Consider the following 18952-nt stretch of genomic DNA (forward strand, 5'->3'; position numbering starts at 1 on the left):
ATACTAAAAAGATAGATTAGTTGTCATCACAGAGTATCCACACATGATAGATACGACATTTTCATATTTCAGTATTTTCCTACCTCCAATTTAAGCTTTATAATACAAATGCAGATGAAACTTGCACAATTTACAAACAGTGTCTTCATTATTACAAATGGCTGAATCTAGAGGCAAATAATTGAAAAAAAATCCTAGAATGCAGTTTAGTTAATCAAAATTTCATTCATAATTATGTAAAATGTAGTTTTAACCCCAAGAGGCATGGGTTATTGCTGTCAGATGAAGGATCACAGCAGTTATAAGGCTGTAAGCGACACGGGGATAACATCATTTCAGTTGCAATTCAGTAGTGTCTCTTTAGGATACTGTGATACTCCAGTTAAAAATAAAGGAAATAACAAAGAAAAATGTTTCGCTCCTATTTTTCCTTTTCAGTAATCTTCAAAAGAGGAGCTTATGAGGATGTTTAACAGCTGCATAACCCAACAGAACCATTCCTCAAATGACACAGTGCTGGACTCCTCAGAGAAACTCCACACTGTTCTGATAGTCCTGTACATCATCAACCTGGCTGGCGGCACCCTCGGAGTCATCATGATGTCCCAGCAGTTGTTTCAAAGAAGATCACAATCTGTGATGACCATTATGATCATCAGCCTCCTGGTGCTGCACAGCGTCATGCTCCTCAGCATCCCCTTCCGCCTCAGCTACTACATTTTGGGGGAGTGGAAATTTGGGAGGTTCGCCTGCAGGCTGGCGAGCGCCATCATCTACCTGCACATGTACACCACCTTCGCCTTTTACATGGCCATCATCATAGCCCGCCTCCTCCACCTGGAGTTTCGGAAGTGCTACATCGCGGCCTGGGTGGGGGCTGTCTGGCTGCTGGGAGCACTGGTGATCACACCTGTTCTCCTCTCCTACTACGGCACTTCAAAGACATACCGCTCCTCCGAGTGCTTCCAGTTCCACAGGGAGCTGCAGGAGGTTCACATGGTGATCGTCAACTACTGCCTGGTTGGGATTTTGGTGGCAGTGTGTGCTGTGCTCACCGGAATCCAGCTGACTGTGATCTACAGAGTAGCCATGAAATACTGGCCTGACATTAACTCTCACGTGGAATTCAGGGCTCAGGCAAAGAGTTTCTTCTTCATCTTGGTAACATTAGTCTGCTTTATGCCTCATCATGTATTTAGAGTATATTACATCCAAAACTACGACCTTGATAAAGACCATAAACTACTCCTATACAATGAGGTTTTTTTAGCTTTAACAACAATGTGCTGTCTGGATATGTTGTGCTTCATAGCAGGAATAGCCCACTGAACTGTGAGCTACCAGGAAGTCCAGCTGCAGTGTGTCAATACTGGCTTTTGAGAGAAATAAAACTGTGTTGGGATTTTCCTGAGCTAGGAAGACTGGTGAGTTTATGGCATGCCTCTAGAGGTCCACAGCATTGTTTGGCTTTTCCAGGCCAGTAAGATTCCTCTTTCACAAGCTACTCTTTTTTATCTTCTCTCTAGAAGGCAGGCATACTTGAGTCTTACTCTAGTCTTGACCTAAGAGTCATGCCCTGAAGCTTCATTAAGATTTTCCTTAGCTGTCCTTCTCTAGCACTTACAGCACAAGTATCCATTCCTTTGTAATTTTTTCCTCAAAGTGTCTCAGTAACCACAATCCATTGTGGCCAGTAAATTCTCTTCTCTGAAGGTCTAACTTCTTCTGGCAATTGTGATACTGAAGGGAAGATCTGGAAAAAAGAAATTCCTTTACAGGATATTTGTACTAGTGATTTTAGATAGCAAGGACATAAACTCTACTCAAATGAGAAGTATTCCTAGAATCACAGAATGGGTCAGATCGGAAGAGACCACCGTGGGTCATCTGGTCCAACCTCCCTTTGTATAATTTATACAAAGTATATATTAAATTAAATTATGTGAAAGCTTATCATTATCAAAACTTCATCTTTACTTATGTCATTCCAAATCCACAAGGAGCTCTGAATTGTGTTAAGTATTTATTTAGAGTGAATGAGAACAGAACAGGATTCAAAACTTCTGCCTTATGTCACTCTCCCATCAGGACTGGATTTGTTATCTCTTAGGTCCATTGTAGTTGAAAAAGTTGCTGTTCTTCCATAACTGGATCTGGAATTCAGTTGAGGGGAAAGATCAGACCCTCTCCAGGACAAGGAAATACTTTATTAGCCTTCAAAAACCTTTGATGTCTGGCCATTTTCAGTTGTCTGTTGATTTATTAACAGATGCCATATTTTTTCCATTTATGCATATAACAAAAGAGAACCAGAATAAACTTACTGAACAGTGCTTAATCAGTTCTGCATAAGCTTGTGTATGTGTATACAAACTTGTTCTGAAGTATATATTTTCTCCATTAGATAGATTATATTCTGTGGGAATCACATCTGTTTTGTGAATCTCTGTTTTATCTTCATGATTTAAAAGTTCTTTTTAATGATTCATTCTTCCTGGTCTGCTCAGAGCAGAAGGTCTCTAACCCTTCTGTCGAAGACCTCACAGTCATTTGCTGCATCCCAGCAGCTTGAGGCCAGATTTCTCACACCACAGACTCCTAAGTCACACAAGGCTACACTTCCTTTTTCACAGCCCTATAAGTTCCCATAATTTTTAGTCTGGCAATCTTTGCTACAGAAAGTAGCAAAAAAGTAGACCCCTGGATTCAAACGAATTAAAGCTTGATTTGGGAGGATTATAAAGTACACTTACAAAGTAATGCTACTAATACCTCAGACTGATGGCATTTCTTTGAATGAAAAAACTTATGCCTACTCTGTCAATCCTGAATAAACATTTTTGCCTTGACATTTCCATAGAAAAAATTTGTTGAAAACTCCTATGGTTTCAGGTTCCTTTCTGCCTCTTTTAAAAAGTGTAAGGTGTCCAGGGCCCAGCAACAAGTCCTGAAATCTGAAAATCCTGGTCTGATGGCTTCCTCTGGAGTTACCATGTCCATTCCTATTCAAAAAACAGTTTGATCAGCCCATGATTTTCAAAGGCAGCAGATAGAGCTAGAGTTTAGTATCACAGAGATGAAGTATAAAGGGAGAGATTTTTAAAGTTGGGTCTACCAAAACTTTTAGAAAAACTGGCAAAGTTGCAGGTGATGCAACAAGTACACTGTTTTTCCCTTACTGTACTCCTGGGGCTAAATAAAAAATTTGTTCCTTGAAGAAATGTCCTATGTCACTGCCTATTTTCACTGACCAATGTTTCCAAGGTGACCTGCCTGGTAAAGATCAGAGTCATCGGACCTTGCTTGTGAGTCTGCTGGTGATCTATCTGTCCACGATAATGGTGTGCCAGTATCGGGGAGAAAAAGGAAAATTACATGCATGTCCTCAGCCATTCAATCAATCATGTCTTCATGGTCTTGCTTGTATATAGCCTGACATTTTCTACCTTGCTGAAATAACCCTGTGTCCTAGATTAAGGCAAATTTGGGAGAAGACCTCTGGAAGGAGCCCCCAGAAAGCAAACCCCCCATGGCCCCTCCCCCACCTGGTTCGGGAAGAATTTCCTCGGAGACAAGTGGAAAAAAAAACTGTTTATTTAACAAGGAAAACACTCCCCAATACAAAAAACAACACCAGATGACAAAACCCTTTCACCATTCTGAAGAGATGACAAATTCAGAAAGTCTCTCCTGGGAGTGGTCGCCCAACTATCAGTCTCCAGCTCTGGGGATGGATGTTGCAGGTCACAAAAATGCAGACTCTGGGTGTTTCTTGATGTTTCCCAGGTCCAGGTCCAGAGCAGGTTCATATGATATTCAGGAAAGGTAAAGGGAAGGGAAAAAGAAACAGTCCAGGGTAAAAATTGGACTGCCTAGCTAAACTAATAAACAAAAGCAAAAGCAAAAGCAAGCAAGCAAAGCCAGCCAAGCCTCTCCTAGACACAGAGTATGGTGGGAGGTGAGCCGGCTGATAACAAGACAAAACAATCCTTCACTTTCAGAGTCAGTCCTGAAGGCACAGAACATAATATCAGGCATGAACAGAACACGCGATTTGGGATACAAACACCATAACGTCACCCTAGGACACCCGGACCCATTGACTTGACTTCCTTGTGTGATGCTGAAGCTGTGCTGCCCATCACAGCTGTCTGGTAGACACTGGCTGCTGGCTGGCACTGGGCCTTCTCTGCTTGCCCTGCCTGGGTGCCATGGGGCTGCATGCACCAACACCAGCTCTGGGTGGAATGGAGTGAAATTGCACAGCACCAAGGCTTTCTCTCTTTCCCACTCTGCCCCAGAGTGGATAGGCTGTGGGCAGAAAAGATTGGGAGACCATAGTGAGAGAGATCTCACTATGGTCCTCCTAATTCAGAGGATAATGGATTAAGCATTAATCTCAGTGTTGTTACATCTAAGACTCACATTAAAGTGATAGAGAGATACTCTATCCAATATCTAGTCCCCTGCAGAGATCTTTAAATGCACTTTAAAAATGAGTTAAAATAAAAAATTATCACTCTTTAGAAGGATGGTCTGAGAAATAAATTCTGAAAGGACAATAATATTGAGCTCAGATTGTAGGGTACTATTCCTTACTATGAATTATATAATGACATCCCCTGGAACACAGTTAAAAATGCTGACTTGAATGACGTTTGCAGGACCCAAGTAATTCTGGAGATAATTATAGACATTAATAATTGCTTTCACATCAAAGGATCATGTAAAATTGTAAGCCATTTTGTCACCCCATTAATTTTCAATGTTATTCAATGAAGACTGGGAAAATCCTCAGACATTCTGGAGCAAAGAATATCAAACTGCTAAGAGTATCTTCTGTTGTTCTTCACTGCATGAAGTTCTGCATAAACAGAGCAGGCAAGCAGGCCAGAACCAAAATCCCATTTGTATCCCTGACTTCCTAAGTTAGTTTGATGGAAAGCTATAGGTGGGTCTTACCACACAAATCAGTGTGCTCACTGCTGTCACAGCTACATCGCTGCTACAGGTGGCCTGTTCCCACCTAACTCGAGCATATCCTTCTCAACAGTGCAGAGGATGATACACAAGAGACATGTCTGGTTTTACTTAATATCTTCCTTTTGATTCATCTGTTCCTTGTGCCTGCTCACAGAGAAGGTCATATTGATGGTGTTGTCAGATTGACATGCCCCTCTTTGCAAACAAGCAGAAGGAACAGATGCATTTGGAGGAAACAAAGGCACACTCCCACTCCCTTTTTTTTTTCTTCTTCTTCTTCACTCAAGCAATGACACTCTTAACACCAATAGATACTGTCATAACTATCTGTCTCTTTTTTCTTCCTATGTCAACCCTAAACATAAAAACACACTACAGTCCTTGCCTTTTATCACATATATTCCAATTTGGAACTTTGAGTGCCACTATGAGCCACAGAGCAGCTATCTGGCATACAGAGCAGAACTACATGTGGGTTAAAATTATGAAAGAAATTAAAAATTTCTTTATCCATAAGCACATGGGTGAAAACATTGCAGAAGAGCTACAGGAGGACAGCACTTGTTGCAATGATTGTTGCACAAAGAATTAATACCAGACAAAACTAAACCCAGAGAAATCATGAAAAAAATAACTTTAAAAAATATCAAAGCTACAAAAGACCATAAAAAAAAATCCTACAAGTTCTTCATGCCTTCTTTACTACACTGTTTTCAGCTGACAATGAGGAAGCCACATACTAAGTCCATGATAAGTCAAGACCATGTGTTGTCACACAAAGTGGGTCACAGAAATTGTACAGAAACTTCTTGTTCATCAGCCAACGATTTTCTGATTAGATTGACAATCAGAGAACAAGAGCCATTGCTCAGGAAGAGGATGCTGATCTTGTACTTGATGAAAGAGTTACAGCTTCTGACTCTCTTGGGACTGAGATGGCATCCCTGCCTGCAGGAGCTCTCCTGCTTCAAGGAGATGTATACAATCATTTATGGAAAACCACACAGGAGCACAGAGGTACATGTAGAAACACACGAGAAGATTTGCACACAGCAGAAGAGGGGAAATCTGGGCTCCAGAGGAACCTTTCCAAGTCTTTCTGACAAGGAAAGATGTGATGGGGGCTCTCAGTGGCTCAGTGCTAGCAAAAGAGTAGTACTGGCAACAGCTGTCTGTTTTTATGTCCTGGCAGGCAAGGACAGAGATGATGAATGTGTCAGAGGAAGGACGGCTACAGGAGATAGACTAGAAGACATTGACTTGGATTGACTTGGATGATGATTCTTGCCTTCATGAATTCTCACAAATATTTGGAAAGACTGATCTGTGCTTTCTAAGACACTGCATACTGCTGCATAGAACACCTTGTAACTTCTAAAACTCCATGGAAATAAATTGCATTAATCTATTGAGCAACAAAAAAAACCCCAAAAAAACCAAAAATAAAAACCACCACTATGAAAAGGTAAAACCTGTCTATGATATTAAAAAATAGCATAAAATACATGCTAACTTATTTTCATACTCTGCTTGGCAGAAGTGTCAAACCCAGTGACGTATCTTACACACCACAACAATTTATTCAAAGATGTGATAAAAAATGCTTCAGACATATTTTAATAAATCCACTTCCTGTAGCAATTCTTCCTCTCTCATTTTCATATCCTCTATCTGTGGAAACCCCCTCTGAATTGTTGCAATATGGAAACCAGCAGGTGAAAAGTCTTCCTACTGGAAAAAAGCTGGAAGGGGAATTTTCACAATTTATTTTTCCATTTGCATTATCATTCTAGCCCCCTTTCCAAAACTCAACCTAAGCAGGTGACTGCTTGTTTATCTTGGACGGAGCAAATGAAGAAACAAATTCAGAAAGAGGATTGTCCACAATGAGGAACACCAAGATGACTCATGGACTCATCTCCTGCTCCTGGTGTCTCTCTCACTGTCCTTTGATTCTGCTGTGAAAGCACAAAATGTCAGGGCACAGGCTTGTGGTGCCTGTCCCATAAAAGAGACTGTGCAATATAAGTCACCAGGAACTTCCCTGCTTTAGCTCTACTGCTACTCTCTACAGTCACACTAAAAACATTCTTATCTATAAGAAGGCACTTTTCTTTCCCCTAGCCCATAGAACCTTTCAAAAGAGAAATAAATTTTCAGACAAATGGCATGTGAAAACTGCCAGTCTTTTTAATCTCAAACTTCCCTCTTCCCCTGACATTGTAACCGCTAATTGCCTGAGAAGAGTAACATCAGGGGAAGTTACTACTGAATTAGTTAAAACCTTTTAAAATTTTAGGCTGATGAACAAAATATATCTGTGAAACTTATGTTCCACGTTTTGCTTTATAACAGATTATCATATCTAATGACTTACCGTGTATATGTGTGTTTTAGCCCCAGATGGCAACCAAGTACCACACAGCTGCTTTACCACCTTCCTCCCCTTCTCTCTCCGTGGGATAGGGAGGTGAATTAGAAAAAAGGCAACATTTGTGGGTTGAGATAAACACAGTTTAATAATTAAAATACAATAAAATATATAATAGTAATTATGATTATAAAAATAATAATTGTGATGAAAAGGAGAGAGAGAGCGAGGGAGAGAGAGAGATAAAACCCAAGAAAAACAAGCAATGCACAACACAACCGCTCACCACCTGATGATCAGTGCCCAGCCTGTCCCCCAGCAGCAATCAGAGGGCTTCCAGCCAGCTCTCTCCAGTTTATGTACATACTGAGTATGGCAGTCTATGCCGTGGCATGTCCCTTCGGCCAGTTCAGGCCAGCTGTCCTGGCCATGCTCCCTCACAGCTTCTTGTGCACCTGGCAGAGGATGAGACACTGAGAAGTCCTTGACTTAGGGTAAGGGTAAGCACTATTCAGCAACACCCAAAACAGTGTGTTATCAACATTATTTTTATCCCAAATTCAAAACACAGCACTGCATTAGCTACTAAGAAGGAAATTACATCTATCCCAGCTGAAAATATGGATTTAGCATGTGGTTCTTCAGAATACCTGAATGAAGAGCCCTTTGTAAGTAGTTCTTACCCCCTTTAAAGATGGTTTGGTATCATATGGCACATTGTTCATCTTCTCATTGTCTGTTTTCCTTTCCTTCTCATCTGTTTGATGAAATACTGTTTTTTTGTTTGTGGGTGGGAAAACTAACTTACTGAGCACCAGAAAGTTCAGTGTAATTTTTCCTGGTTTCTAGACTAACTTGAGAAATTCTGTTACTGATTACGCTAATGCTTGATTTATTTGATTTGTTGCCAGCCAAGTTCTGGCAGGAGGAAGCTGGAGAGTATAAAGTTTGAGAACCATTGCCTTAAACCAAAGTTACAGTGTGATTACAATCACTTTTCAGATTTATACAGCTTTAAAACTTATTTGGTTAACAAAAACTTTTACTCAGCCTGGTGTCTGCCCACAGATGTGTCATCTGCAGTTTAAGAAGGTTCCTACCATGCAACCATCTCAACTCAAAAACTTTGTTCTAAGATCCATATTGTATGCATGGAATGGACATAGCCCTCTGACTCACAAGACAATCTTTGTGCCAAAGCAAAGGCTTTTAGTTGAAATACCTGAACAGCCTTGGTGGTGGATTCCTCTGACAGCACACTCTGCATAAATATGAGAATAATTTTAAAAATAACAGCAGTATCTGCATATGAAGCATTAGAGCAAGATTAGAATCACATAGAGGAAGGAACTATTAGAAGTCTGCAAAAATGAGACAACAAAACCAACAAAATCTTAGGTTTTACAAAAGAGAAACAGCTCAATTGTAAAACTTAGGCCATTAAAAGTCAAGATAAAACAATGCAAGAAAGAATAGAAAAAGAAGGAATAGTGTAACTCATAAACAACTAGATACTTGTTTATTATTCAAGATGATGAAGAATTTAAGAGAGAGCAAGACAGAAATAGAAAAAAAGATTTTAAAAGAAAAGAAGCAGCTTAAAATGTGTCTCTGAAGTATGCTAACAAAATTCAAGGGACCGAAAATAGACAACAAATGCTGACAAATAAAGGTGGCTGAAAGATGAAATGTGTGGGACATATTAAAGACATTTTTAGGAGAGTCTTGGTAGACCAAAACCATGGACTGTCCTTGCAGGAGTGGAATTGCCCTCTGTAATCACCTCTGAAATCAGAATATCTCTATTATTAAGCATAAAGATAACAAATTCCATTAGTTTTCTTCTAGAATTTTTCTCCTACTAGCACTCACAGAGCTTGAAAAAGAATTCCATTAAAAAGGAATGCTGTCCTCTCATTATAAGATGGAATAAAATCTTTTTAGTCAGATCTTGTCCCATCAGACAGAATAATAATCTGATAAGATAGCAATACATCCTCCACACCTACTTCTGCAGTGGTGAGCTCCTCATGAAACTACTCCTGGGAAAAATCTGTCAGCTCACCTTTGTTCCTGCACACCCACATTGCATGAGCCAGCAGGGATCTGATCAAAGCATCCCAGGTTTTCTGCCAGCAGGTAACAGATGCTGAACAGTCTCCATGTGCTGACATTTCCCTGAGCAGTTGCCATCAGATAAGGCTACAGATGACGTGGCATGGAGTCACTTCCACCCCAGCAGTGTCACTGCAATCCAGATATGGAGCACAGTCCTGTGCCTGGATACCTCTGTCTCGAGGGGATTGTGGTGCAGGAACAACTTGAGGAGCCAGGGAGGAGTAAGGAGGTGGTCTGATTCAAGCATCTAATAGGTACTGGTTGTGCCAGTCATCAGGCTGTAAAGCCATGATCCTTGGACTTTAGAAACACTCTTCTGGCATATAGCTAGGTAAGCTAGAGCTTGGCTTGTTTTGCTGAGTTTGTAAATTAGAAGAGAGTCCACAGGGCTTCCCACCTATAAAATCTACACACAGCTGCAATCCAGCAAGTTTTGGATCACTGGCTCTTCCTGTAAATCCAGAATAAAATAGCCCCCATTCCTTCCTGCTAAGGGTAAGCCCCTGCCTTTTTTTTCTGGTGAGCTATATCCTTGCAGTAGGAGCATTTCACAAGGTGCTGCCAGCTGGCCAGTGGAATATAGCTGGGCACGTGTTCCTGGGAGGGAGGACAGTGGGAATATGGGTGTATATGCAGCTAGCGGAACCAACAAAACACATTTTCAGAGTAATAAATGAGATGGATTCTAGCCAGTCAGAAAAATATGTGGATGCATATAAAAAAACATGGTAAGACTTCAAGAAGTTGAAATATACTCTTAATCCGTGTGGAAGCCTGAGAAACCCTTTCCACAAAGATTTAGAAGAGGCACTGGCAAAATATCTCAAATAGACCTGATAATGATGCAAGCACTCAGTTTGGAAATCATTAAACCACCACATTAGCTGCTCTGGGGAATGCCTTTTGAAATCTGTATTAGCTTTCAGAGAAAATAACTCATTTACTTCCAAACTGAAGTGTAAGTGTGCCACACCACAATACCATGAGAACATCCTGACACTCTGATGTATTGCTCTTTAAGGGGCTATGCTACTACATGGCCTCAGATAAGCCAATGGGCACCATGATAATGCACAGAAAAATAATTTTCAGGACTCTTAAAGGAATTAACAGTACAGACTTCTTTACTGGATTAATTTCACTTATCCCCATCCATCAGAGCTGTAAAAAACTCCTCCTCTTCTCTTGCCAAACTCTCTTGTGCTGTGTAACAGCGTTACCACAGTAATTTGTTTCCAAATGATATGGAGGAAAACTAACTCTATTAGGTATGGATATGTGCAGTACTGCTATCACAGTGCTCTGCCTTGCACAGCTCCAGGCTGGCTCAGTATGAGCCAAAGCCCAAGCAGTTCTAGTTGCATGGTTGTTCTGTTCCAGCAATGGGACAAAGGGACAAGGAATGATCCATCTCCTATTCTGATGTGCTTAGCTTTTCCTGTCTAATGTTTAGACCCCCTCTTCCTGTCCATCAAAATGCCAAGACCCACCAGAGATTCTCTACATATGAAGTGGTGTGTCTCAGAAATGATACATACATCTGGAAAGAAGCAAGGCAGGAGATGTCAGTAAATTATTTGCCTGGTGCCTGTACTGAGTTTGGAGAAGCTTTACCCATGATGTGCTAATACACCAACCATTCCCCACTGAATGTTCAGGGAAGGCAGATATTTTGCAAGACTGTTTTTCACTATGTCTAAAACACAGGTGCAAGCTGGGTGTATTGGACCTCATGTTCTTTGCATCAGGAAAGAAGTGATCAGCATGTCTGCATGGTAAGAGTGCTGATGCCAGCAGAGACTAAATGGCACAATTAACAGCACTTATATCACTGAGACGTTGATACAGTTTACTGGCAAGAGCAAAATCCAATTTTCATCACAAAAAAAAAAAAAAAGAATTATTTCATAACTTTCTGTGAGCTACAGAGAAATATCTACCATTAAATTCTTGGTGGGAACTGAAATGCCTGTTTCACACAGTAGCCTTGTCAGTCTTTGACTTTAGCTTCATGTTTTCATATGGAGCAGCCTGCAGCTATGGACCTACTTGTGGCAGTGATGGTTGACTATTTTCTTATTACAGGGAAAGAAGTGACAGTGGTCAGGATGAATGACACTGCTGCATCCCTGGCAGCATTCTTGGACATCCTAAGGTAGAGTAGATTATGTCACCAGACCAAATAAGCAACCACCTCCAAAAGCACATTCTGTAGGTCAACCTCTTGCTTTGGACTGATATAATCTCCATGTGCCAAGCAAGAGACGATTTGCATCAGACCCAGGTGACTGTGCATTGAACCAACAGGCAGTGGTGACCACAAGATATGTCAGAATTTTCGAGGCTATTTGTTATAATATTGATACTCTGAGACTGGAAAAGGCAAGAGGTCCTCACAGTTTGTCTAAGAAGAAAGTGAGCAGTTTAGTAATATTGATGGAAATTAGAAGTTCACAGCTGTATTATAAAACATTTCATTTCTGTTAATATAAACTCTGCTGGAAGTAATGCAGAAGTGGTGCTAACAGTCTGATCCACTGATGATGATGAAAGCTAGCACAAGATCCCACAGCACATTAATTTCACAGGTGAAGAAATATCTGTTGCCCTGCAGCAAAGTTGCAGCAGGGTGTGTGTAACATTTCTGGATTAATCTGTAGTCCACCATGCAGCTACCTTTTTTTTAAGTACCTAATGACACCTGGTTTTTAATTAAAAAGGTAACAAGCAGTGTAGCAACTGGGAACCTACACACATAACTATTTATTTCTTTTGACTTGACTCCTGTTTTATTAAGTAGTTTTTCCTGCAATGTCACAAAGAAAAAAAAGTCTTCAGCTTTGCCATGCTAAGTGGCACACAAGTTTTATTGTGAAGAATGTTGTATGTGCATAAGCAACAGCTATGACAACATGGAGAGCACCACACTATGAAACTTTGAAACAATGCAATTATTAACTCAAGTCACTCAGACATGTTTTCCAACTACTGCTTTGTATGTTTGATACCATAATCATTTATGTTAGATGACTCAAAATGTGACACCATTAGAAGCCTTGTTGACGTAATTATTTTCAAACTTGTTTAACAGAACTGTGGTACTTGGTGGTATCTTTTTTTTTTTTTTTTTTTTTAGTGGCATGAAAGACTCAATTGCTCATCAGCACTGTCCCATTTCAAGGGAAAGAGACAACCATTCTCTGTTGCATCTGCCCACTTGTCAGCTTCTCAGAAACCATCTTACAAGCTTTCAAATGTGTTTCTTCCTCAGTGTAGCCTAACCACCAAGTGACATTTTCAAACTTGATTGTATGGTTTCTATGCTTCCAACATTTTGGTTTTAAAGCAGGGCTGTCAGGTTCTTCACCATGAGCTGAGCTGGCCTCTGAGCAGATTACATTTCATTACCCCTCACAGACACCATAAAAAGCCCCACCCACAATAGAGAAGATCCCTCATACTGGTGGAGCTACTGCAAACCAATTATGTCAACTAATCTACTGGTCAGAAAGCACACTGTGAAAAAGATCACCAGAGCGTAACATATAACAGAGTGTTTTTAAATAAGATTAGAGAATTAAAAAAAAAAAAAATTTCCATTTAGCTGTAATGAATCATTCTGCGGTTGGTGTTATCTCTCCCTGTTTTTTCACTGTTTAAACTTCCCGTTTGTCACAAAGTCACTCAGTGCTGCTGTGGCCACCCAAAAGATATGTGTGTCGTTTAAGCCAGTTATCTTGAAGAGATGGGTACTTTCAGCAGGCAGTCTAGCCCTCTCAAAATTAGGTGTTTCACATAAATAGGAGAATTAACCTCTGAACTCACTAATCTGTCATTACCACCACTGAGAGTGTCCAGACATTTGCCTTATTCTGTTTTACTTCTGGACCCCACCCAACCTTCCTCCATTCTTGGCTTTAAACAACCAAACTGAGAGGCCACCCCTCTGACTCCTAGATCAAACACTGAAGCTTTCTGCCCTTCACATTACACAAATTACTGTAAATTGCCTAATTGATGTAATTTCCAGTGCTTTCCAATTTGCTATTCATGGCCTCATTATACTTTTTAATATTCTTTTAGAATTGTTTACAGTAAGAGAGCTACAGTGGACAGTGCAATCCTGATAAATCCTTTGAAAGGAGCTATGCAGAATTCATAAATCAGATTATTCACATAACACTGAAGCTGGTGAAGAGATAGAATTTGGTCACAAGTTTGTCAGTATTGATCACTAATCACTGCAATCAGGTTGCACAGCAGGTAGAATTAGGATATGCTTGAAATCAGTCACTATATTTGAAAATAAAAGTAGTCAGCAACACCAAGGAGATGAGAATCTGAGATGAGTTGTAATTTAGTTGCTTCATTGAGATGCTTTAAGAATTTATTTTTTCCCTCTCCAGCTCTCCTTCTGAATGGTAAGTTAGTCAGCTAGAAAGCTACACAGTGAATTCTCATGTCTGCATCAGTCTTTCTGTCCTTTTTCACAGAAAGGTAGTCCTCCATTCAAACATTAATAAGTGCTGTGTTTAGAGTAGTAATCGTCACTTTACATAATCCTCTCCTTTATATACTCCTGCTTTCAATTGGGAGCAAATGCTAATTTGATCATGCAAAAGAGACATACATAAATATCAACCAGCTCGGCTGCCTTCCTCCTCTGCTTCTCAGTATTGTTGCAATGGATGATGTTGAAGTACATCAGTGCTGACAGTTATCCTATTAAAGCTCTGGAAATGCACATCAGTGCTACTGTAATATTATCATTCTTTGCATTTTTCTCTTCTGGCTGAACAGGCAGTATGATTGATAGCAGAAAGCCTGGTTAAGCAGAATGAAGTTGCTAGTAAAATAAGCATTTGAATGAGTCACAAAGAAATACTTAAAGACAAGCCAGAATCTATAGTTAAACATGGGCTATAGATATTTTTCTTTTAGAAACAGCAAACCCTTCTTTCAGTTATAACTGAACTTTGACTCAAAAGAACACTTCAGAAGACACAACTACACATACATGATTCAAAACTATCCGTCTTGAAATCCAATGAGGCAGCATGGATTCTAGAACCTGAAAGATATAAGATGATAAAAATACAATGCAAACTCAAAAGATAAAGAGCACCAGAAAGTGAGAAAAGCAAAATTTAACATACACATAGACTGTGAATAAAAGGGAGAAAGGGAGAAACATTTCGTCCACGAAAACAAAGAGACTGCCACTCTGTGGCACCTTTTTTAACAGCGTTTGTAAACAAGTTTCTTCTATGACAGAAAAAGGAAGGATGAGAAATGCATGGGTTTACATGGTAGCCACACTTCATTGTTTTATTTTGGTTTCATAGTTACTCTCAAAATCACTGTCTTATCACCTGAAAGATACATATATATAGAGAGAGATTCCCTTAGCAAACAGAAGAAAAAAATTTCTTCAAGCCTCACTGTTGAGACATCTAAACTTTTACCCCTGCTGGTTTTTGTTTGAAGGGTAATTTCAAATGTGCCATAAAAGGGAGTTGCATCCACAGGTAATTTCAAACTGCTGTTTGAATGCTGCACCATTACTCACAACCTGTGTGTTTTTGAAGGATGCCCATTTCTAGTTGCCAGAGCTGCTGCCTCTCCACTCATCCCTTCCCGGTCTCTTCCAATGCAGTTAATGCCACTTGCTGGTTTTCTGCTGCCAGTACAGGTTTACAGGTTTCCATGATGCACTCCACTCTGGAGGATAAGCTCAGGACATCCCACTCAGTTCAGTAGATTCAGAAATTAAGATGATGATAAAAGTGAATCTTAAAAAAAAAAAAAAAAAAAAAAAAAAAATCACCCCCTCGGTCCCTCCCTCCGAAAAAAAAAAAAAAAAAACCACAAAAACAAAACAAAACAAAAAAAAATTACTTCAATATAAAATCTACCAATTCTGGAAATAGATAGATTAGCAGGAAATATCAACACCACTGCCTGAATTTGCAGGCAGTCTAGTTTTATTAAATAAAATTAAATAAGTAATGTACAATTGTTTTCTTAATTGTTATGGTACAAAATTCCTACTCTTGTAGGAAAATGTGAATATGACAGAAGAAAATATCACAGAACAAAAAAGTTCAAGAGCAAGTAGCACTAAGGAGATTATTCCAAAGTGTATGTTCATTAAATACCAAATAATAAAATTTTTAAACAAAATACCTGAGGTGTATCTGAAGAATCCACCTAGATTCTCAAATTAAAAAAAAAACTCAGTTTATTTCTCCTTTTTTCCACTTGCTTCTTATTTTGAGGGCAAAGAATTTCTAAAGAAAGAATGTGCAGGAAGGAGGAAGCACTGATAGCTGCTGGTTGTTTATGTGACATTACATGTCTATCACTCCAGAACAGTAGGAGAAAGTAAGTGTGAAGTTTTAGTACAAACTTGTTATCATTCTGTCAGCTGTCACCATTTCCTCATTCCATTTCTCCACCATTCATATTTCTGTCCAGGACCAGTTCTGCTGAGGTACCAACACAATTTACAAGCAGTTCAGGATAGATTATACCAATTTTTAAAAACTTCTGAAATTACTGATAACCACAAGACTCTGGCATTAACCACATCATATAACTCCCCTGTCTTACTGTTCTCAACTTTTACAATTATAAAAAAAAAAAGAAAAAAAAAGAAAAAAAAATAAGAAAAAAAAAAAAAGAAAAGAAAAAAAAGCACAAAGAAAGGGCAGTATGAACTACTCCAGTCAGAGCCAAAATATTTCGTTTTGTTTTTTAACATTCTGGACAGCATATATAGAATAAATCTTCTCACCTTCCTCCCCACAGAAATAAAACTCACAAAGCCAGAGTGGCCAGTGCTGGTGAAGCCTCAACAGAATAAAATCTCAGATTGGCTTGAAAGTATTTTGAGGAGCTCAGGTATGAATATACAGCAGAAACAGAAATTTACCATTTAAAGGAAAAGACTAACTATCAATATATTTCTAGGTGCAAAAGCTTTCTTGCTGTGGATGGCAGAACTCTGCTTAGCTCATAGACAGCTTAATCAATCTGAATGGATTAGAATTTATACACTTCATACATGTCTAGAATTTATGCACCACATTTCAGGACCAAGAAAAAGATATGTTTTCCAAGCATGCACATTAAACCATCATGAGGTTTTAATGGTGATACAGATAAACTTTGTGATGAACTTGCAGTGTGAATAAGCACCGTACCCATATAGCTGCCCCAAAAATCACCTTTGCTCCTGTGGTTCACACACTTCACAGCTAAATTGCCACAAGGTGCTCCAGGCAGCTTTAGCAACCCTGGCAGCTGTTGCGGCAACAGGTGATAAAGCATATCTACCTTCATTCTAAGATATAACATGCTCATTTAAGTGGTGTAGTTACTTCATCTGTTGAAAATTATGTTGATGAAAATCTTGATTATCCAAAAATGATTGATGGATTCCACACAAAGAAAATTTGCAAGTGGCACTATTTATAATTAATCAAATGGATTGCAAAATATTGTATTTAATTTATATAAGTTAAAGATAATTACTTTTGTCATGTGATACTAACATAGTTTGAAATATGAAACTGAGTTTTCCAGGATGTTGTTCTTAAAGATATATGCATATTGATGCTACATTATGAAATTCAAAATTATTTCTATACTAGGATTTGTAGCATTTGTTGGGAAGTTTATCCTTTTTATTGGCAAGAGACTTGGAAGTATATATATTTTACTTCCCTATCCTTTCAAAGAACACACTAGTGAAACCTGCAGGATAAATTATTTCACTAAAACAAAACAACAAAGGACAAGATGAAGGGAATGAAATACAAAACTCAAAAATCAGCAACAGGAAGGAAGAATGTGACATAACTGAAAAATGCTGAAAATTCAACAGTGATTTTCTGAATTAAGTTCAAACGTTGAAAAATAATATGGCATCCTTCCTGTAGGTTTGCATTCTGTTTGGGTACACATGCACACAAATATGATATACAACCTTTCTCTGTATTAATATTACTACATTTGTATTACACGACAGGTTTCACAATGAATCTCCACTCAGCTTTAACCAAACCCTTCACTGGCTGCTTGCCAGTGAAACAGAATAATCTGCCTTTTTAAAATGTGCAATATAAGGTTTGCATCATTACCATATCATATAAGACTCCTGTGTTGGATGTTTCCAGGTCCTCTTAAATTAAACTGTAGTGGAACTTGTTGGCAAATTGAAGCAAAATAAGCAAAAGACTGCTGCTGGTATAGCTGTCTATACCACAAAAATTATGTTTCCTCTGTATGCAGAGCCATATACAAAAGTGGAGACACGAGAAAGTGGTGACTAATCACTGCAGTGCAGGGTGCAGCAGGCCCCTTCTTTGGCTGCACAACCAGGAAGGTGCACTTGGTACAGGGCTAGGACTAGCTCACCACAGCACTCAAATAAATCACTGCACTGAACCATCAAAGTCTTGCAACCACCCCACCTGCACTTTTTGAAAATTATTAGGTTTGCTTCCCCCCCTTGGTAGATCTTTTACACACAGTCCTTCTCAAGGTGCAGATCTGTACCTGCATCTCCCCCATCTGGGAGCTGCTCTTCAGCACAGCACATGACAGGTGGGAATTCCCTCGGCTTTTCTTTATTCCTTATTTTATGATGTCTTAGTCTGTTTATGCCTTTTATAACCAAGGATGTGGTCTGTGGTGGGCGTCAGAGTGTGGCAGAGCCCTGGTAACCCCACATGCAAATGAAGAAGGGGCAGGCAATGAAAGCTCCTGCCTCAGGGATAGCATGTACCCACACACATTCCACGTGCCTGCCAAAGTCAACCTCAGCTGGCAGCTGTAACCACTTCAAAGTGCTTGCCATCAGGGTGCTAAGCATGATAGGGAGCAGAGGTCCTAGTGGGGCCCACAACTGTTTGCCAGCAGGCAAGCTCTGGTTGATATTATTTTCTCTGCTGCTGCTGCCATAGGAGACTCTCTGTTGAGGAGGAGCTGCTTCCCCCCTTCCAACTTCCCCCCTTCCACCCTCCTGGCTGCTACAGCACATTCCCTGCCTCTGCATACCTTGCCTCACATAAAAAGGCACCTGTCTCTAAACATCCTCAGCATTCAGCCTCCCTCTCTCCCATGAGAAAATCTAAGGTATAAACCTCAATTTTGCTACACTGGAGGAAGCCCCAGGCCAGATCCAATTGTTGAGCAGGCAGGACATCAGCACATAAAAGAAAGGCCACTGGGTTGTTCTTGGAGACTGGCATAATGCTAGTGGAGAAGAGTGACACAAAGTAAAAATCAAAAGAGAAGGTTGGAGAGTGTGTACTTGGGACGCTCTTCTCCCATCCCAGACTTCAGATTTGAAGACCTACTGGAGACCAGCACAGTGACTTTACACATGCCAAAGTACAGCTGACTGAGGTTTCAGCTCTGTGCTCTTCTGAACAGCACCTTTGTAATTTTCCATGTCTTGAGAAAACAGGACAT

At 39.7% G+C, this 18952-nt stretch overlaps 1 protein-coding gene across 1 annotated transcript; it reads left to right on the plus strand.

Annotated features, from left to right (window-relative positions):
- The first annotated feature begins 459 nt into the window (after nt 1-459).
- Nucleotides 460-3185, plus strand: LOC128792451 (probable G-protein coupled receptor 141). Its single transcript, XM_053950888.1, has one exon. The coding sequence runs from the start codon at nt 460-462 to the stop codon at nt 1327-1329; it is 870 nt and encodes a 289-aa protein (XP_053806863.1). The 3' UTR covers nt 1330-3185.
- Nucleotides 3186-18952: the final 15767 nt, after the last annotated feature.

The sequence above is a fragment of the Vidua chalybeata genome, chromosome 1, assembly GCF_026979565.1.
Source record: "Vidua chalybeata isolate OUT-0048 chromosome 1, bVidCha1 merged haplotype, whole genome shotgun sequence".
Lineage (NCBI taxonomy): Eukaryota > Metazoa > Chordata > Aves > Passeriformes > Viduidae > Vidua > Vidua chalybeata.